Source organism: Dryobates pubescens, chromosome 2 (genome assembly GCF_014839835.1).
Source record: "Dryobates pubescens isolate bDryPub1 chromosome 2, bDryPub1.pri, whole genome shotgun sequence".
Taxonomy (NCBI): Eukaryota; Metazoa; Chordata; class Aves; order Piciformes; family Picidae; genus Dryobates; species Dryobates pubescens.
Window position 1 is genome coordinate 45,810,949 of NC_071613.1, and position 22,003 is coordinate 45,832,951.

At 42.1% G+C, this 22,003-nt stretch overlaps 1 protein-coding gene across 1 annotated transcript; it reads right to left on the bottom strand.

Annotated features, from left to right (window-relative positions):
- Nucleotides 1-152: 152 nt before the first annotated feature.
- Nucleotides 153-21,980, bottom strand: LOC104303729 (protein mono-ADP-ribosyltransferase PARP14). The gene is made up of 11 exons (XM_054176677.1): nt 21,951-21,980; nt 17,386-17,637; nt 16,535-16,771; nt 12,251-14,502; nt 10,362-10,598; nt 9,924-10,145; nt 9,427-9,490; nt 3,772-4,395; nt 3,094-3,239; nt 1,161-1,335; nt 153-494 (listed from the first exon to the last, which is right to left on the bottom strand). Exons 1-11 carry the CDS (start codon nt 21,970-21,972, stop codon nt 205-207), a joined length of 4,521 nt encoding a protein of 1,506 aa, XP_054032652.1. The 5' UTR covers nt 21,973-21,980; the 3' UTR covers nt 153-204.
- Nucleotides 21,981-22,003: the final 23 nt, after the last annotated feature.

Below are 22,003 nucleotides of genomic sequence, written 5' to 3' on the forward strand. Positions count from 1 at the left end.
AATTTAAAATGAGAGTATTGAGACAGCATATTCTACAATATTTGCTGGCCTCATGGTGTTGATGATTTGCAGAGTTATTTGAACACAGGCCTAGGTAAATAACCACTTCAGTGAAGACACCAAGATACAAACAAGAGTCAAATATTGCCCCGTTAATTCCCACATGTGAAAGGCACTAGAATTTTCCAGACTACTAAGAATATTCTATTTTTTGAAAGTAATGAGGTATTCAGGATAGGCCTGAATGTCATTAAATATGACAAACATGGTTGGAGCATTCACACAATCAACCACACTGTCGTACAGGTCAGTAGGATCTGATGAATGTTTTGGTGGTGGAGTGATTAGTCCTTTGCGCCCCAGGCAGTACTTCCCAGTAAGGACTCGAGCCAAGTACATGTATCTTTTGCCATCCACATCGGGTGTGGACCAAGTCTTCTGAGCAGAGTAACTTGCATCAACAGCAAAGTAGGTTCCATTTCCAATGGAGGCACCTGCTTTGAAAAACATTTTCAAATAAAATCAGTGTTCTCATTCTCATGTCTAAAAGCTTCCTTTTTTTTCATTCTGGAGAAATGATATATTTGGTTAAACACCAAATTATAGTAATAATCCTTTGTATCAGAATCAAATGTTTGGTAAAGTGTCAACACCCAGGTTTTGACTACTCATTCCTATGGGGAAAAGCCTTCAATCCATCAAACTGCAAATCTTCAGAGCCTTTTTAACTTAAAATGACTACATAGCTGTAATTAGTTTTCTGGATTTTGTGACTGCTTGTGCTGTTCTTATATTTGGAGCTGACAGGAGAAATATCTGCACCTCTACTTCGCTACCTCTCTTTGCCTAAGAAGAGAAAAGATACCAGAGCTCAAGGTATGGTCCTTGCTCCTTTCTGTAGGCAGATCACACGAAACAAAATGCTGCCCAGAGTTGATTGTCAGAGCAGGTGAGATTTTACTGATGCCCTTTAGACAGTGGCATTCATCAGCAAGGGGTTAACTGAGCAGGTTCATTCCTGTGTCTATAGACATTACATTCTGAAAGTGTTTATTATTTTGCTCTCCAGCTTTAGTCAGTCTTCATGTTGTGCTGATAGCACTGTAACACCAACAATGCCTGGCACCTGATACAAATCAAGGACATTAACTGCAACTCACCATTTTTTCCAGCAAACCCACGATTAAATCCATTGTAGTTGATCATGCTCAGTGAGGATGAAGGTGTCCCATGAAATAGCAACTTCTCATTATTTTGATTTCTGTTCTTCTTGCAGAGAGATATTTTTTTAATTTGGTATGTCTGCCAGAGGAAGGGATTTTGTATTCTTTCGATCTGCAAAGTTACAAAATAGAACCATATTTATGCTGGTAGGGAATGGTATATTTATCACAGCAGGAAAGCATTAAAACCAAATCAAACTGAAAGGATGACAGTAATTTTCATCATGTCCTGTTAGCATGTGGGTTGGGTTGAAAAATCAGAAAACAGAGTATCTTGTAAGAGGTTTTCAAGCTTTGTTAATTTGCCTTCCCTAGTATACCAGGTACACAGGCAGTCACAGTGCAGCTCTGCATTGTCATTTCTAGAAACAAGCTGCTGTACCACTGCTATAGGCAATGGTGCAAGATACCTTCTGTACATCCTAATCTTCCTTATGGATGGTTTCCTCACTAAAGGGTAGCCTGTAGCAATAGCATTATGTTGAATTTAAGTTTCTCTTCTAGATCTCAGCTTGGAAGTCAAAATTACTTTCTCCACTTCCTTAGCAACCCCTAAGAAACACCTATATAAAAATAAGTTGGTGGGAGGATGGATCTTGCTGGCTCCCTCTGCCAACGATGTGAATATAGCTCAGGGGGAAAGAGCGTATCTGCATCAAAGTACAATCTTAAAGGCATTGCTGTGTAACAGCTTCCCATTTTCAGTGGAAAAAGACTTCATGCCATTACCTGATTTTTCCTATTATGTTCTATTTGTAACTCAGTAACCATGCTTGTTGAATCTCATGACAGAAGAAAACATTTAAACCACATATATTCTCACTCTTCATTTCACTGCACTTCCCCTCGATTCTGAATAAAATCCATCTTCTCTCTGACAACAAAATCTCTGTGTACTGTGTAGGATACTTTTCCACTTAGCAGGATCAGATCTTTACACTTTGGTTAAAAACCAAAAATCTAGTCTGAAAGGCTCTGGGACTGACAGGGAAGTAAATAGTGAAATAGCTGAAAGCCAATCTGAAAGGACTTTGTATTTTGATGTGTTTGCTCATGCTTCCATTTCAATATAGAATTTACTAACTGGAAGTACCACATCAAAGACTGAGTACCACATTAATTGAACTTGAGGAGGGTAGATTTAGACTGGAGATTAGGAAGAAGTTCTTTACTGTGAGGGTGGTGAGACACTGCAACAGGTTGCCCAGGGAGGCTGAGGATGCCCCCTTCTTGGAGGTGTTCAAGGCCAGGTTGGATGAGGCCTTGAGTGACCTGGTCTAGTGGAAGGTGTCCCTGCCCATGGCAGGGGGTAGGAACTAGATGACCTTCAAGGTCCCCACCAAGCCGAACCATTCTATGAATCTATGGACACAGTCAGCCTGAAGACTGATACATAGAATACATATACATAGAATACACCAGGTTGGAAGAGACCTTCAAGATCATCGCGTCCAACCCATCAACCAATCCAACACCGCCCAAACAACTAACCCACGGCACCAAGCACCCCATCAAGTCTTCTCCTGAAAACCTCCAGTGATGGCGACTCCACCACCTCCCCAGGCAGCCTATTCCAATGGGCAATCACTCTCTCTGTATAGAACTTCTTCCTAACATCTAGCCTGAACCTCCCCTGGCGCAGCCTGAGACTGTGTCCTCTTGTTCTTGATGGTCACTGGTTTTGCATTAGGAGGCATAAATGGCAGGGCACCTCACAGGAAATTTGATTTGACATGTATCCACTCTCTACAGTGCTGGGGAGACTGACATAGGAAAGCTGTATTAGGTTACAGACAATTTACAAACAAATATTCAGAATTCATATTAATGTTTTCAGACCAAGGATTCACTACCCCACCCCGGATTTCACCTTCGTTATGGTATAGTTGGGACAGGTTCTCTTAAACTTCTTCTGAACAACCAGATATTCCTGATGTGATGGCTGGAGATTCACCACTTTGACCCATTCATTTTGCATGTCATTCCAGTGCTCCGGGAGCTGTATGGACTGCTGAGCTGCAACACACAGATTGCATTGTTATCATCAGAGATCCCTAGCTCAGTTTTGTGTCCATGTCTTACAAACCAACTGCATGTAGAGGGTTCAGGGGCCAGCACCTTAGGCAGGTGTCCTGGGTTAACCCATGACAGTAGGTCATCTTTATTCCAGAAATACTCCCTTCATCAATACATCAAGGGCTCTGTAGCACATTGTTAAGACTAGATTTTCTCTAGTCTAATTATCCCCATACCAAGAACCAACTGAAAGAAGCTTGAAAAACCACAGAAGAGTTTTGTGCATTTTTCATACACCACTTCCTGTTACATAAGGACAGACATAATTTGTGCTTGAAGTAGAAGTTCTGATTTCAGTCATATCAGTAATGATGAAACTTGAAACTGCTGGATATGGCATGACTGGGGTGAGGTGGGAGAAAGAGGAAAAAAAGCTATGGGATAGCCTACTACTTTGGAATACCCAAGTTTGCTTTTATCATAATTAGCATTCAGTAATCACTATTATTTATTAACATTATTATTTATTAACAGAGTTGCAGTTTACCTTCATTCTTTTGCACACGTTGGAAGATTAAAGTTTTTCCTTGGTGATCTTTAGCCTGTAGAGTTTTCAGATCTACCTTGTACTTCTTCTGGTTAATTTTGACAGTAATATATTTCACTTTGGCTAGTTTGGCATCCTCCAGCTGCATATTTGTCAGCTTATCAAAAGCAACAAAAGTGCCATTGCTTGCTGAATACCTCCACTCTACCAGGTTATAAACCAGTTCGGCCTTGGATCGTTCTTCTTCAGTATCCTTAATTTTTTTCACCATTTTTTGGACTTCCACAGAAACAAAGTAGACATCCCTGCTAATACCAGAAATTTTAATGCAAGGAGGGGAAAGGTGATTTTCAAGCTGAATGGTAACATGCTTTCTTCTCTGGAGATCTGCCAAAATGTCAATCTCGCTGTCATCAAAATTTGCAATTAGCTCGTCTGAAATAGTGTTTTCAAACTGCTCCTTTAAAATTAGATTCTCTATCCAGGATTCAGCTGCATCCACATTTTCTTGGCTTTCTCCACAAATTTGAAACGTGGCTAAATCAACCTTCTTCTCCAAAACCACATCCTTTTTCTTCATGGTGTCTTGGGATTTGCCCAATAAAAATGCTGTGAAGAAATGTACATTAAGTATGAAATGAGTGACCTTTAGTTTTAAGTGGCCATGTACACAGCGCCCCCCCCCACCTCCTTACATTTAAACAGAGACATCCATGACTCCTTTGTGGATAAATCTGAGCCTTCCCTTTTCTTCATGCTTTCATAGAAGTCTCTGAGCATGTTTGTTTGGAAGATGACTATTTTAATTTTTTTCAAATGCTGCACTGATCTTTTGCTTGCAAATTCCACTATAGCATCCAACATGTCATCAGCTACTTTTGATGGACTCTGTCCTGCTTGACCTAAACAGAAATAACATGCACATAACAGTCAGCAGTACTTAAATCACAGCAACATCCAGGAAACAGAGACCATGTCCCCAGCTTTTACAGACTGGTACCCCTCTCTCCTCCCCCCTTATGCTTTCTGGCCAAAGCCCCAAGCTTATCTTCAGATTTACGCCTAAGCCGGTGAGCTTCATGATCTGAAACAACACACAGCCCTGGAAAGCCCTTCTGGGATTTGACCCCCACCCCACCCCCCCGCCCCAGCTTTTGCTTAGAGGTTCCAAAAAGCACTTCATCCTCAGCCCTCCCCTGATATTTTTAAACTCATCACTAACTCTATTCCTATTTTTAAATGGGGTATGAAAATAAAACCAAATCAGAATTAGCAGACGATGTTGGCACAAGTTTCAACATACAAACAGGAACACGGAGCTCAAAATAGCTGCTTTCGCTCCCTTAGAAGGCTGAAGTCCAAGTGGAAGCTTATCCTGAGACACTGAACATGTGCCACAGCACCCCTTGCACAGCCCTTGTGATATGTTGGGATTCTGCCACTCTATCACCACAGATTCTAAACAGACTCATGCACCAGCTCCTACCTGACATGGCATGCTGAGCAAGAACCAGCTCAACATTTCTTCTAGTCATGGGGAGCTTTAACCTGAGAAAGATACCCTGCTTTCTTCAAAGCCTTGCTCCCCAAGTTAGCCAGAAGCTTAAATCTGTCTCCAGCCCTCTGCTAGTGCAGGTAGGCTGAAACAAGACCTGCTAAGAGTGCGAATGCAGGTATTCTGTACCCAGTGCAGAATTTCTGTAGTCAGCCAGGCAAAGCTTGGTCTCAGGACAATTCCAGCTTTCTTTGCCTATAGACCACAACCCAGCTCTTCCATGTAGCTGAAATTCCAAGACAAGGTCTATGGGAAGCTTGAAGAAAGGTGCAGGGTGGCCATCTGAGATATAGGGGTTTTTTGGGAGGAACAGAATGTCTTTTATGGATCAGTATCTTTTCTTTGGGTGTTCTTGCTCAATCAACAGCAACTGTAATATTGATACTTTCTTAAAAAGGCAGCATTTTTGAAGTGTGCAGATGGCATCTGAGCTGACTACAGTGAACTTCCACAAATCAGTTTACAGAGTTTCTTGTACAAGTCCAGGGTTATCCTTATCAGAGGTATTAACTTCGTCCCAGTTTCTGAACCATCCCCATCACAGCCCTGATCACTTTCCCAAGGAAATTCAAACCTGTTCCAATTGCTGGGAAGGCAACAGATTTGTACTTCCATAGCTCACACTCATTAAGCACTTTGGAAACCTGACTCTTCACATCACAGTTGTGAACCAAGTGGATGATTTTGCTGCACAACAGGTTTCCACTTTGTGTAGTAATAAAGCCACTTTTCTCAGCTGGAAGAAAGAACATAAAGAAGGAGACATTTTCTAAGCATCTATCTCTTCTGGTAAAACAGCTGGTTATATTGATGCTAGAAGAGCAAGTGGGGAGAAATCCACTGTGAGCTGTTACCCTGGTATTAGTTGGGCCTGTTTTTCTGTTTCCAGAATTTGAGGAAATAATTCAAGTTATTGTGTGTTATCTCCCATTTCCTGAGATCTCTGCTGTGCAGTAGTTTCCTATTAAGCACAACTTCAGAAGTTAGGTTGAATTTAAGTACAGCTCACTTTCATTTAAAAACATGCCAATAGCATGTGCACGACTCATTTATATGAGAAATGCTTTCTTATGCCACTTATTCCTTGAAAGCTCAAGCTTGTAGTCAGCAGAAGGGCTGAATGGTTACAAAAATACCATTAACATAATGAACAATTGATCCAAGAGGTGTAGTTTGGAATCTCTTATTTTTTTAAGCATTCATGTTTGACTACAAACACCTCAAAATGGAGTCAGGTCATGAGGAGGAACGGACCGATGAATACAGAGTTACATAACACTTCACTGGGCACAAAGTTAAAGGGCTGACTGTAAGATGCTCTGCATGCACGAAGATCAGGCTGATAAATAGGGAGAGCCTGCAGAGCCAAAGGCCAGAAAAAATATCCAGGAAACTTCATCTTGAAAGTTAAATTTTAGACTTAGAGCAGGGGCATTTTATTTACGTCATCAGAACGTGTCCCTTGTCTGTGCTCATAGAGGCCAACCACAGTGACATGGGAGTTCACAGTATCACAGTATAACTAAGGTTGGAAGAGACCCCAAGGATCACCAAGTCCAACCTGTCTCCACAGACCTCATGACTAGACCATGGCACCAAGTGCCACATCCAATCTCCTCTTGAACACCTCCAGGGACGGTGACTCCACCACCTCCCTGGGCAGCCCATTCCAAAGACCAGCGACGCTCTAGGTTGGCAGAATGCAGAACAACTCATGATCAAGGTGATAAGCAGAGTTTCATTATTTCAACAAAAAGTAATTATGCATTTGTGCAATAGAAGCCCAGTTTTGCTGTTAGCTTTTAAAAGCCAGTCCTGCATGCACTTGCACCAAAAGAGTCTTCCCCACACTTTGTTCAGTTTCAAAACTTCAGCTCTTTTGTAGCTGACAACAGCTTAAAAATTATACTCAAGTCAATGTCATTGTTTCTGATAAGTCAGGAACATGCCTGAGTAATTTCAGGGGTGAAGAACTTAAATTACACTAATATCCCAGCACTTATTAGCAGCAGAAAATGGTATCCATCTTCTGTTCAGTTGTGAAAAGAAGAATTCTTAACGTAGGTGTCAAAACAACAACAAGACTTTTCCAAATTCCTAGAAGGGAAAGCTCTTTTTTTCAGATAAAATAATTATATTATCAGAGTAGAGAATTATAAAACAACTTTTAAGTTTCCAGAAAGAACAAAAGTAAGTTAATCAAACAGAAGAGTACGCTTTAACATACCACAGTGAGCATACTGGTAACATTCATCTTCTACCTCAGAACCAGCAGCATCCAAAATTGCTTTGAAGACTCCTTAAATTATACACACAAAGCATACACATTCAACATTGTCATCTCCATTGTTATCTCCACTCCAAACTCTACCCAACTTCTGTACTTTACAAATACCTCAAATTCTCATGTGGCAAGATCCAACAAAGTGCAAAACCTTGCCCATTCTCCTAAGTACCCTCCACGACACACTGCAGTGGCTGCAAATAGGATGCTGACTTCATTATCGATCAGCTATCATTAAGAATAGCTCCTATTTATCATTGCACCACCCAATAGCATGCCCCTCACCCAACTTTCTGATTGCTTTGAATTGCATCATTTCAGGGCTATCATGCTTGCAATTCATAATGTCACCATAGAATTCTCTGCTCCTTACAGGTCTATTTACTTAACCAAGGCATTGACATAGGGTGAAACATATTAGGACACAAGTAGTTCTTCAGAATTATATTTGATCATAAAATTTCCTTTTATTTAAGGAGTTTTGGTTTTAAGCAAAGAAAATCTGCCACATGCCTTCTGTTTGATTAGTATGGAAACTAAATGGAATATTCATGTTAAAAAAAGTGTTTAAGATCTATTTGCTGAGTAAGCACAACTTTCATCTGAAAGGTACTTGATAGAAGTTTCCCATATGGACAATTCTTTCTCCAACTCCCTCCTGAAAACTAGCTCAAATTTATCACTGTAAGAATTGCATATTCAATACAATACCTGATGTGGCATCAAATGCTGCATTTGATACACTCACAATAACTTCTGTGTCTTCCTTGGTAATATCTCCGCTAATTACTTGCAGTGTAATGGAACCAATCTGCATTTCATGAACTCCCAATGCTTCAGTTGAAACAGGCCTAATGAAACCTGCACAGGAAATAAAGTTTCCTGAGAACATTTCTCCTCTCCTTTGGAGTTTTATGCTTTTTCATTGCTGGAAACTTCAACTAACCCATCTAAGGATATATGCTCTAGATCAATTTGATGGACCTAGAGTCCGTGCTTTTCTCTTTACTCCATTTTTGAAATCAGGAAGGTGCTGTATTGCTTCCATTTCAATGCTGTGAATATGAAACCATTTCCATTCCTGTAAATTCATGCAGTATAAATTCAGAAAGGACTCTTGGGGTTAGCTGATTTGACCCGCTCTGCAACAAGAGTTTCCTAAACTGACTCTTACAGGAGATGGAGTATCCAGCTTAAGCACTGCAAGTAATGGAGATCCCATCACACCACTTTTAAGTTATTTCATCTTTACCTTCACAGATATAAAACTGTTCCCTATTCCAAACTTACCTAATTCATATTTCAACTCCACACTCTCAGTGGCTGAGAAGAAAGAGCTATATATTCTTACACACAAGCCTCTGCCATTGATACAGTTCACTCATACAATTTTAACATTGTGCTACAAGACTGTTAATTAACACATGGAAAAGAAAGTATCAATTTTGTGTATGTCTGTACAAGAGATTAAAAGTACAGAAATATTATTTATCACTTTACCAAACAAGCCATACCAAGTTCTTGTACCCTTTGAGTAGGACAAAGTAACGGTTCCCTTAACAGGATATCCTTGTCCATGTGATACCACTGGCCTCACTAAGAGATAAGCATGCCCTCAGAAGAAATTCCTCTTTAAGACTTTTACAAATGGAGTTTAAGAATGGCAGTCCATTAGGAGGAAAAAAAAGAAATAAAAGCGCCCTGTGTCTTGAAGACATTTTGTCTGTTTCCTGATATAAATAAAACTACAGGATTTACACTCTTCCCCCCATGTCTCACCTCCTGCCCCTACATAACTTACTTGACTGTGGTCCTTCAGCATTGCGACTTCCAGCTATTCTACGTTCTAGTTCAGATGTAAAAACCTAAGAAGAGAAAAAAGGTACCCAAGACAGCATCTCAGTTTATATACTGTATTTCTCTAATTGCCATTAACAGTCACGTAGCTCTGGCTGAGCCATCTGATGCATTTTACAGTCATGGTTAGGTATCAATAACAGTGGAAGACTGAGTGTGGACAGTGTGGTAACAGATACTGTATGTTGGCAGGACTCATCTTTCAAAAGATGAGTGAGCACCAACAGGTGTTTTACAGTACCAGTAGCCAGGCCAGTTTTGTCTGCAGCTTGTGCTTGCTGAGACTTTACATTTCAGAGACACTGGAGAGGCATCCCACTGTCACTGGTCCATGGAAGAAAATACTACATGATTCCCTTAAGAAAGCAATATAGCTAAAATGCGTCATTAAGACATGACTAGAACAGTCAGCAACACAGACAGCTTTCTCCTAAGGACTACCTGAATGTTATCCACGTCTTTTGGGTCCAAGAGAATATGAACTTCTTGAAGACTCTTCACAGTGCGACTACTACTGAACTTGAATACCACATCAAACATCAACTTAGAAACAACAGCTTTAGGAAATCCAAATCCTCCAGTTCCAATAGCTGGAAAAGCAATTGATTTCAGTCCAAGATTTTCAGTTTCCTTCAGGCAGGATGTGATGATATTTTCTAGTGTCTGTAAAATATAGCAGAGATCTTTATTGTACTTTACTTTGTCTTAAAAAAAACCCCACATCATTTATTATTAGTTCCCTAGAGACTACGCTGGTGTGGAAAGAAAAAGCTCTTGGTGCATCAAGACTTCTTTAAGGTCACTCCTGGAGTTCAGGATAGGATCCCAAATAAAACTATTCTCAAAAATCAATTATTCATCTAAACAATTAAAATGTACCTTCGTGTTCTGTCCTATTTCTCCATCCCACGCAGGAAGTATGGCATGAAGCACAAACTTGCAGGCCAAATTATATCCAGAGGTGCAGAGCACGCTCTCCCCAAAAGTAGATGGACATTCTGCTTCTTCATCAAACTCTTCTTTGAGGTCTGGTCCAGCCTTTTCCAGCAAGGCTTTGCAAAGCGGCCCCACGCCAAACTTCAGATCTTCCCCGACACTGTTGACGATTACATCCGTCTGCCACAAAATTACAATGAAAATATCTAGCCAGGCTTTGAGTAAAGACATACATTGAGACTAATAGCACAGACAACAAGACAATCCATGGCACAGAAACCTGAAATGTCTGTGGATAAATAACCTGGTTTCCAGCACAGGTTCTGCATGTTGAGTATCCCTAGACTTGTAGAAAACCTACAGTAAGTGGCATCAGACCCACTGTGAGTACCAATACCAAAGGTATCTATGTGTGAGCAGGTCATCCATCCAGGCATGCACCCATCCAGAGCTGTCAGGCCCTCAGTGGTGGAAAGACTGTGACTCACCTTGTCCCAGGCAGATGATAATGTCTGGCTGTGTGAAATAAACCCAGCCTCTGCCATGTGCCTCATCCACTCTCCCAAGACCCAACCTTTCCTACATTTCCTTGTAAAGAACTGCTGCAGTACTGTTCCTTCTTCTCTACCATCATCAGAGGATGCAAAACACATGTATTGTACAAATGTAGAAAGTTTCATGTCCCTTTCCTGCTTTTCACTGAAGAGGGCTTGCCTACACCTTATCAACAAAAGCAGCACCTCATGCACCAAAATGAGGTGAAAGGATGTTGCCTTGCTCTAATGCAGTACCAACGTCTGGTGTTTGCTTTGCTTTTCTCTACAAGAGATGCTTTATTTACAAAGCATTTTAAATGTGTGTCAGATAGAGGTTTGGGTTTGTTTTTTTTTTTAACATCTATTATTGCTCTTTTACTGAAATAGGCTTTTACAGGCACCAAAATGACCAAAGCAATATAGAAACAACAGGACAATAATAATGTGAATTTAGGGGGATTTCAAACTCCTAAAGTATAAAAGTCAAGAGCTGTTGAAACAGATTTATCAAGATGCATTTTGTATCGCTAGAACTATGTCAGAGGTGTAAACTGAGCCTTGATGGTCTAAGGAGAGCAGTAGTTAAACTTTTTATTTGCAAAAAGATTGAGAAAGGAAAATGGGGAGGGGAAATGGGAAATAAGCAGCATCAGGTCTAGGCTTTGGGGAGTGGCGGGGCAGGGGGGGAAGAAAAAAAGATAAATCTAAGCATGCACTCTTCCATAGTCATGTTTCTGGACCCCAGGAACTTCTTCCTAGGGTTGTGTCTTTAATTCATCCAAAGAGAAGGGAACTAAAACCACAGTAAGTTACATTCTCCCTGCTAGCATGACTCATGACGGCAGTCCAGACAGCTGCTGATTTCCCGTAACGCCCAACTTAGCTAGCCATAGATCATGTAAACACTTTTAGAAAGTATTCTAGTATTTCCCTTAAAAGCAAAACAAAACAAAACAAACCCAAACCAAAAACACCCCAAAAAAAACAAACACCCAACCCCCAAAGAGAAAACTTGGTTTTACACATTGGCCTTAGGTATGGAGAATGAATAAAAAACAGCTAGGAATAAAACATCCTGAAATTTACAGCTGCCCACTCACAATGGCTGCAGAGTGGCAGATCACAGCCTGAAATCCATCAGTTTTGCAGGCTTGCATCCTTGTTTACCCAGCATATAGCCACTGTTCCCTTACCTAGTCATTGCCTTATGAAGCAATACGTCCTACTCTTCTTCCTTTTCTGTTTAAAGATCTTCACATCACGTTAGGGAGGAAGTGGAAAATTAAAAAGACCTACCGTGGCTTCCTGAATATTTTTCTCCTCTACTCGGATGCAAAGTCCTTCATCTGTTGTGATCATCTTCAGATCTTTTCTCTTCTTCTGGCTTTCTTTCATCAGCAGTGTTTGGGAAGATGATTCACCTGCAAACACTTTTTTTACTGTCTCACTCAGAACCCGAACCATTTCTTCCTCGTCACTCACAAGATGAACCTCCTTCAAGCTGCTGTCCCCTACAGACTTTTCCAAGGTCTCCTGGATGGAGGACACAACTGAATCTCCATAGGTCTGAAGCGGGAAGCCAAAAATTGCTCCACTTATAGCGGGCAGAGCTATAGAATGATGATCGTATATTCCAGCCAGCTGTAGACTTTTCTTCACTGCCTTTTTCAACAAGCACACACACTGTTCTGTTTCATGCTGCCTCCACCTGGGCCCAACAGCGTGGATGACATTCTTGCAAGGGAGTTTTCCAGCCCTTGTGATAACTGCACACCCAGGGTGCAGACTCCCATTTTTCCTCAACAGCTCATCACAGTCCTGCTGCAGCTCTGGACCAGCTGCTTTAAACAGTGCATCAGCAAGGCCCCCAGTGTGTTTTAAGTCTTCATTAGCTGGATTTACCACAACATCAGCAGGGTAATTGCACAAGTTACCTTTATACACTGCTACTACAACTCCATCTGGCAGCATTTCCTTGTAGAACAGCTTTCTGTTATCAATTTTTTCATCATTCTCTTGGTTTTGTTCTTTACCTTCTTCTTCTTCCTCCAGCCTAATCAAACAGCTAAATCTCTGCTTTGCCTCAAAAATCCATGAATCTTTCCTCTCAGTGAAGAACTCTCTGGCTCCCGGTTTATCTATTGGCACATCTCTTGAGTAGAGAGATGAGAGAATTGCTTTGAATGTGGTGACCGCTTTTGACACTTCTGCTTTTGGTCCACTTAGAGAAATACTCGGTTTCTTGGTGTCAAAACAAACTGACACCCCTTTCTTCCTCAGTTCAAGACAAATATTGGACTTTTCCTCCTCCACATACTGCACTACCACCGCCAACTTGGCCGGGATTACCTCCTCCACGTGTGTGTTTCTGTCTAGAAAATCAGTAAGTTTCTGGTAAACTTCTGTTACAGCCTTGGAAAAGCCAGCAATAACCACTTCATTTTGTTTTTCAGCAGGTTCATCAATGACTACGCTTTCCTCAGAAGAGCTGTACTCCTCACCCAAGGAAGCAAGAAGGATCCTCCACTGCTCCTTTTTAGTGACCTCACCATCCTCCACGCTGATGCACTTATATTCCAAGCTTGTCTTTATTTGCCTTTCTGCTTCTGAAAGATCTTCGGGAGCATCTCCAAACAGCAACACACTATCATCCTCAAGCTCATAAAAAGCATTAATGTTTTTCTTAGTGAATAATGTCTCCGACACTCTTTTACTATCTACACGCTGTAGATAGTAGAGAACAAGGGGATCAATGGTAACAGATGTGCATGGGATATTCAACAGCTTCTCCAGTAAGTCAGCTTTGACTTTATACACTTCTGCAAGTAGTCCACGCATATGAACAGTTTTATTTACATCATCATAAAAGATCTTTAAGTACGGATATTCTTCATGAATGTTGTCTTCCAGCCCAGCATTGTGCAGAACAGCATACTTCCCTGGGGTCACAAACATGGAAATTTCTAGGTTTAGTTTTTCCCTTTCACTGTCCCTCGTGGCTTTCTCCATGCAATCCCTCATTTCTTTCTCTGCACTGTCCACTGCTGCTCTGTTGCCTGCAATCACCACCGTCTCCTCAGAAATATCAGTTATGATCAAAGCAACATCTTTGGCCAGCCTGTTTCTCAGATCTTCCCAATTCACCGAACTTACTTTACATTTGATAGCTACGTAATGTGCCATGAGACGCGAGAACTCAGCAGAAGCATTTTGCTTCCATGTCTTGATCAACTTAGTCGCTGACTTTTTCTGCTTGGAGAGAGATGGTGATGGGCACACCGTAATTTCTGGGCGTTCGCAGTCTGCCTGGGGCCATTTTAGCTCACAGTGGCAAACTGCCATCTCCTGGTTTATGTCTTGGATCAGTGTAGCCTGCTTCTGTAAAAACTGCCAGACATACGGATCTAGCGGCACCCCGAAGGGGTCTGGCATCTTCACAGTTGGTCTTGCTGCTCCATAGAGAGCTTCTCCCAAGGAGTGGTAATATGGATGCACAGAAATCTCTGTCTGGTCTAGTAAATGCTGCTTTTCCAAGACAGTCTTTAGATCTAAAAGTTAACACACAGAGACAAACATATATATCTTATTAACTTTGACTCAAGCAAGGGACTCTGTTCTTAGAGCTATTACACTGGATAAAGTAGCTTTTTATTATTATTATTATTATTATTTTTCTTAATTTGAAGGACTTTTTTCAGGTCTTTCCAATTTCCAAACCATTCTGCAGGGGACAGGATAAAAGGCTTGGCTCCAAGTAGTTTAGTAAATTTAGTAGTTTAGGGCCTAGAGAAGAACTCTTATGAAGAGCAGCTGAGGGAACTGGGACTGTTTATTATGAGGAAGAGGAGGCTGAGGGGGAGGCCTTATCACCCTCTACAACTACCTGAAAGGACAATACAGAGAGGTAGGTGCTGGTCTCTTCTCACAGGTAATCAGTGAAAGAACAAGAGGGAACAGCCTCAAGCTGTACCACAGCAGATTTAGGCTAGACATTAGGAAATTGTTTTTCACTGAAAGAGCAGTCAAGCATTGGAGCAGGCTGCCTGGGAAGTTGGTAGTCACCATCCCTGTATGCGTTTAAAAGTTGTTTAGATATGGCACTTAGTGATACAGTTTAGTGGTGAACTTGACTGAGTAGGGTTAATGGTTGGACTTGATGATCTTGAGGGTCTTTTCCAACCTGAATGACTCTATGATTCTATGAAATATGCTTGTGCCTGTATTTACCTATACAGCTGTGCTTTGCTCTCATTTCCTACAGAAACTCCACCACAGAGCAGGGATATATCAAGTTACTACTACAAAATGCTTCTTGCTCTCCAACTTCAAATAAAGCTCTTAGTGCCAATGCATTTTTTTTTCCATTTAAGTCAGAATGGACAAAGGAAAGAAATTGTAATGTTGACAGGGACTTAAAATCACATTACAATGATCCAAATGACTTACTAACTTAATGTACAAAATATTCTTAAGCAAATTCTGAAAGTCAGAAGAAAAACGACCACCCAGCATATCCCTTTAATTAAAGGTAAAAGAATTTACTAAGTCAGAAGTCTCATAACACAGAGAAATTTAGCAGAGCTTGCGCTGGCACAAAAACAGGACTCAAGAAAAGGTAACAAAGTTGTTCTTTAGCTCTGTTCCTCCCTGATAATGAACATATTTGACCTTAGTTTCTGAAAACTAACAGTAAATGCTGAAGTCATTAATAAAATCTGCTGCTTCTCCATCGTGGCTTAACCCCAGCCAGCAAATAAATACCACACACTGCTGCTCACTTACTCTTCCCCCTGCCCAGTGGGATTGGGAGGACAAGGGGAAAAAATAAAAACAAAGCAAAAAAACCTCCTGAGTCAAGAACAGCATAACAAATAAACTAAAATGATAAAGTATTAAATAGTAATAATGAAAATTAATATAACAAAGACAAACCCAAGGAAAAGACAAGTGATGCACAGTGCAACTGGTCACCCCCTGACCAAGGCTCAAGCGGCAATCCAACCCCTTCCAGCCACCTCCCCCAAGTTTACATACTAAGCATGATGTTTTATGGCATGGAATACCCTTTGACACCTTCAAGTGAGCTGTCCTGGCCATGCTCCCTCCCAGTTCCTTTTGCACCTGCACACTAGCAAAACAAGTGGAATGGAGGAGTCCTTCATTTTCCAGCAACAACTAAAACCTTTGGCATATTACCAGTATTCATCCCATGAAGTGAATCCAAAACACAGCACTATTCTGGCTACTGAGAAAGGAAATTAGCTCTATCCCAGCTGGAACCAGGACACTCTCCTTGAAAGTACAATTTTTCTTATATGTCAGATAAAATCCCCCATAAACAGGGAAAAAAACCATCAGTGAGAACTGTCCATGCACAAAGAAGGTATTAAAATGAACCCAGAGGCATTCTGAAACCCTAGACATTATTCCTAAACCCAGAGCACTTCTCAGTAATAGGACCGTGGACGCTGGCTTTAGCAACAGCAAGCCGAGCTCCACCTAATGCCCAAGTCTGCAGTAATTTTCTTTCAGGTCCTCTACCTGGAATCACTTCAGTCAGGTGAAGGAGGACAGCTTTACCTTTGTGATCACAGAAAGTAACGATGGCAGCTTTCTCCTTAGGCAAGAGCTGGACATCTGCCACTGGCCCCCCTCCGTTCCGTGCGTTCTCAAAGTAAACTGTGATGTAGTCTGTGGAGACGCTGGCCGGTACCTCTTCAGCCTTGATGCTCCGGGTCAATTCCAGAAGCCTGGCAGTCACCTGGAACTCTTTAAGTCTCTTGTTTTGTAAGCATTTGTTCACAAATTGTGTAGTATCTGTAAACAGAGGAGTGATATGAACTGACCGTGGTTTGCTGGGTTGTTATCAGCCCTAGCTAGCACTTCTGGCAGAGAAACGAGCTGAATCTGCTTTCTCCCTGTGTTTGCAGCAAAACCGTCTCTGGTGCCAAATAACTACATGTTGTAACAAAACGGGGGAAATGGCCACAGCCACGGTAATCTCTGCTATTCACCACCACTGTGGCTCTGTTCCTCTCTTAGCCATCTCTAGGACACACTAAGCACCTCTCACTGTTTCAGTATCTTCTCAAATGAAGACTTCACTTACTTCGATAATTTGCAGAACTCATCTCCACACTCTGTCCACTTCTAATTCTTCTACATCTAACCTAAAGCAAGACTGAGACAATGAAATATTCCCATCTATTTTCAGCTAATGAAGACACCACAATTTTCTTTTTTCAGTGTGACACTTGGACTAGAGTAACTTTCACAGACCTGTATATCAGACTCACATCATTCTTGAGACACTACCTGTGTCTTTTTTAAAACTCCCTGAATCTCTAGCAGGAGAGGAATCAAGCTCTGGAAGCTGTTATTCATATACAGACACACATGGAAATGAACAATGGTGAAAGATGTTGTCTTACCAATACTTTTTGTAAAGGTAGCTACAGCAACATTTATTTCAGGTATCACTTCCATGGTGAAGCCATCATCTACTGCCAGGCCACTGATGTTCTCTATCAGCATACTTAAGCATTCTGGACTGCAACCCTCTGTATTTTCAAAGACCACTGAAGCTGAGGTCACTGCAGACTTTTCTGCAATGTTCTCCAGAGAACCAGCTTCCTCACTGTTTGGTACAAAACTCTTTGTTTCCTCCAAGGCTTCTGCATTATCTTCAACGGAAAGAGAGACAAGCCACATGACGTATTAGTACACATTTCCTAGAATAAACAGACCTTGCTTACATACTGTATCCTCTCATTCCCCAAGGAAAGAGATCATAGAATGCATCAAGTTGGAAGGGTACATTGGAGGTCACCTTGTCCAACCCCCTTGCAGCAAGCAGGGACATCTTTAACTAGATCAGGTTGCCTAGGGCCCCATCAAGTTTGACCTTGAATGTCTCCAGGGATGGGGCCTCCACCACCTTTCTGGGCAAATCATTCCAATATGTCACTACCCTCACTGTGAAGAGCTTTCTCCTAATGTCCAACGTAAACTACCCCCTCTAGTGTACAACCACTGTCCCTTGTTCTATTGCTACAAGCCCTTTTAAACAAGGCTAACCTTCCCTCATTAACCTTCCTGTAGGCCCCCTTCAGGTACTGGAAGGCCACTACAAAGTCCCCATGGAGTCTTGTCTTCTCTAGGCTGAACAATCCCAATTCTCCCAACCAGTCTTCACGGGAGTGGTGCTCCAGCCCTCAGATCACCTTTGTGGCCCTCCTTTGGACCCGTTCCAGGAGGTCTGTGTTCTTCCTGTGTTGAGAACTCTAGAGCTGGACACAGTACTCCAGGTGAGGTCTCTGGTCAGAGTAGAAGGGCAGAATTACCTCTCATGACCTGCTGGTCATACTTCTTTTGATGCAGCCCAGGATAGTTTGCCTTCTGGGCTGCAAGTGCACATTGCTGGCTCATATCCAGCTTCTCATCCACCAGTACCCCCAAGTTCTTTTCTGCAGGACTGCTCGTGATCTCATCATCTCCCAACCTGTATTGATAATGAGCAGTGCCCTGACCAAGATGCAGGAACTTGCACTTTGCTACACTGAACCTCGTGAGATCATGCACTTCACCTTATTTAACCTCATAAATCATCTAGACAATCAAATAATGCAGGGTACTCAGGACATTTTGGCATCCAAAAACAGTCCAGATGGAATATTCTGGGGGGCCACATGCAGCTTCTTTGGCAGCACAAAAATAGCTATGAGTAAACAAGTCCAAGGTCACTGGTAGGTCTCTGGGCCAGACATAAAATAAAATGAAATACCCTGAGATAACTGAGTATGGTTGCTCAGGCATTGATAAGGGTTCTGAGAGAGTCTGCAGCATCTGCACCAGTTTCTTAGCCCTAGGTGCAGACATAACAAACCCAAACACAGCTCAGAACATTTCCAGGCAGTACAGGCCACCATTAGCTCTGCATAACCCAATGCAAAGCCTCTGGATGACAACCATGCTCTGCCATCAGTGTGGCATGACAGTACTGAAGGACCCATGTGCACAGGAGACTCTCAGGGTTCCATCAAATTTCTGCAGACAGAAAATACAAGAGTGCCCATAAAGTACCCCAGAAGTCCAACAGCTGACAGAAGGCATGTCTCCAGCTCTGCACTGGAGGGTGGAGGCAGCAGAAAACCTCCCAAACGCAAACCACACTTCCCTGCATGCCTGAGTAAACTGAAAGTATCTCCCAGGTATGTGCTGACACAACTGTCCTAGAAATCACATCAGACAGTGGTCACAGAGTGCTGTAGGGTGGCAGGAAACCAACACATACCAAAGGGCATCCCAGGACTGCAAACAAAAGCAGCTCTCCACTCCTTGCCCCAAACACACACAAGCAGGAGCGTAAGCCCCTCTCAGTTTGGTAAATCAGCACGTCCCACCACCATTGTGGGAAACCCTGGCACTTACCAGCCTCAGTGTAAATCTCCAGGGTCACCATCTCTGGCTGTGGCAGAAGACATACAACAGACAGAGGACACAAGGGAGAGAGGAGCTCGGTGGAGCAGTTGTTCATATTACCAAGGATATATGTAGAAGGGTAAGGTCTCTGCTTCCTTTTGGTCAAAACCAGCCAAAAATCCCTAAATCCTGCAGCAGCACCCAGCAGGCTGGTTGTGTGGGATAGCCCCAAGAAGAGAGACAGAGACATGTCATGGGAAGGCTTGAGCAGCACAAGAGGCTGGCTCTGTCCACTTGGCGGGTTTACAAGCATTCCTGAGATACAACAACAATAACTGATACCAAACCCATAACATTGACAGACATCAGATGCCTTTGAAGGTCTACAGGCCTTCAAAGCCTAGCAAGAGGAAAACAAAACCACAAAAGCAATAGCTCTGCAGATGCTAGTTAATAACGTCTAGATCATCGATGGGAATCATCTGCTCCACTGTGTATAATGCAAAGTACAAAAAAAGCCCAAACGGAAAGCTAGGCTGACTCAACGGAAGTGATTGATTGAGAGCACCATCTGGAGGTTTTCAGGGTCCTCCCTAGCGAAAGAGGGAAACATGAAAACACTGAACTTTGTAAATGTGCGATTCCAAAAGGCATTTGTGGAGATAACTGAATTTTGCAAGGCTCAGCCTCTGCAAAACCTGGGGAGCCGGTTGCAGATGATACTTCTTTGCTTGACAAAAGGAACTCAATGAGAGCAGCCAGGGGCTGGGAGACAGGCAAGTAGCTGACTCCGGAGCACAAATCCGAAGGACAAGTGAAGACACGATCACCGAAGAATATCCAATCACCGGCCATTCGGAGGTGTTAAAGGAGCACAAAACAACAGATTATTTCAAGTGATCGAGAAGTTACAATAGCTACGAGTGCTGTATAAGCACCAGGTGCAGGTGGGGATAGGATAATGTGTTGAAGCTATAGAAACTCGTGTATCCGTGGATTCGGTGGTAGACATCTGTGGGAGTGATCCTAGCGCTGCAATAAAGAACACCAGCTTGACAAGTCACATTGGCTGTCGTGATGCGGTGATAAAGACTTAATGATCGTTAAAATTATTAAGAAGCATCCACCAGTTTATTGAGGGTTGTCCCTGAAAGGCTCCAAACCCCAAAAGAAGCCAATCACACCTAAATCATAGAGTTGTTAGGGTTGGAAGGGACCTCAAAGATCATCCAGTTCCAACCCCCCTGCCATGGGCAGGGACACCTCACACTAGATCGGGTTGCTCAGAGCCACATCCAGCCTGGCCTTAAAAACCTCCAGGGATGGGGTATTTACCACCTCCCTGGGCAACCTGTGCCAGTCAGTGTCTCACCACCCTCATGGTGAAGAACTTCTTCCTAATATCCAATCGTATATAGATCTTAACATTACACATGCACTAGGATTTCTAAAAACTTATTTTGCACAGATAAGGTCCTTTCACTCCTGGTTCTTCACTGTCACCTTCTGGCTTCCCAACAACATTGCTACTAATTCTTCTTCTAGATAATTCTTCAAGTTGGTTTCCAGCCAATCTTCAAGCGGGTGAGAATTCTTATCTTGGCCCCTTTACATCTGGCAGCTGTGTCTCCCAGCTGCCACTGTATCTAAATTCAAGGTTGTACCAATGCCTTATGTTTAATGAAAACAATCTTCATTTATGTCTAAAAACCTATCTCTTATGCTAACATTTTATCTTTTGTGCTACTGAGAAGATTTTCTAACAGACACAGAAAGTCTAACAGAAAGAAAAACAGTTAACAAAAACCATTCCAGTAGAAAGAAAACACTTAATGAAAAACAACCAGTGAGTTTTCCCCACTTCAGTCAGGCATTGGTTTCTTCAAATCACTAGTGTAACTAAAAATCAGTAGGTGACAACTTTGAGTAACTAATTTGGAAAGCAGGAAAAGTACCCCCAAAAAAGGCACTAAGTTAAGCTTCATATGGAAAGGGAAACATAGTAGGTTAATCACTGACGAACTTCCTGATTAACTGGTCTGCCTTGAGTATTTATTCAGCAAGTGTATTTGATTGTGCAGTAGTGTTTCCTACAATGCTTCCAGAACCAAAAAGCTTAGCAGAAGATTGCTGACAGAATGTAACTGAAGCCACTCACCTCACTAGGAATACGCACCACTTGTATTTACAGATGCTCCTGACTACAGAGAGCACAAAGACACCAGACCTGAACTTAAGACCTTCAATCTAGGTGTTTCTAGGCAGACCTTATCTTAGAGCAGTTGTGCAGGATAATGGAACTAAATTCCTCTCTGGAGATGCTGCTCTGATTAAAAAGGCTATTTTAGAAGCTTACACCAGGTGTGTGGTCTAAGTCTGGCAAGGTGAACTCCATCTTCAGTGATCAAGTCTGGGGTGTTCCTGGGCAGACCTCCTTTCCTGTATGACCTGAGTGAGGTTACCAAGCTCAGAAACTTTCTGTATAACTCCTCACAGAACAGGAACTGCATGTGGAGATAAACACCAGTATTTTCATTTTATGAGAAATGTTACAGAGTGAAGGACAACATTTTACCTTTTGTTTGAAGGTTGCTCATGGCATCCAGAGCCTAAAATAAAATGAAAGCA

Coding starts and splice junctions, on each gene's coding strand:
- LOC104303729 (XM_054176677.1), bottom strand. CDS start 21,972: ATGAGCAACCTTCAAACAAAAG. Junction 16,772..17,385: donor TACCTTTACAAAAAGTATTG/GTAAGACAACAT, acceptor CTCTGTTTACAG/ATACTACACAATTTGTGAAC. Junction 9,491..9,923: donor AAGACGTGGATAACATTCAG/GTAGTCCTTAGG, acceptor TTCTCTTCTTAG/GTTTTTACATCTGAACTAGA.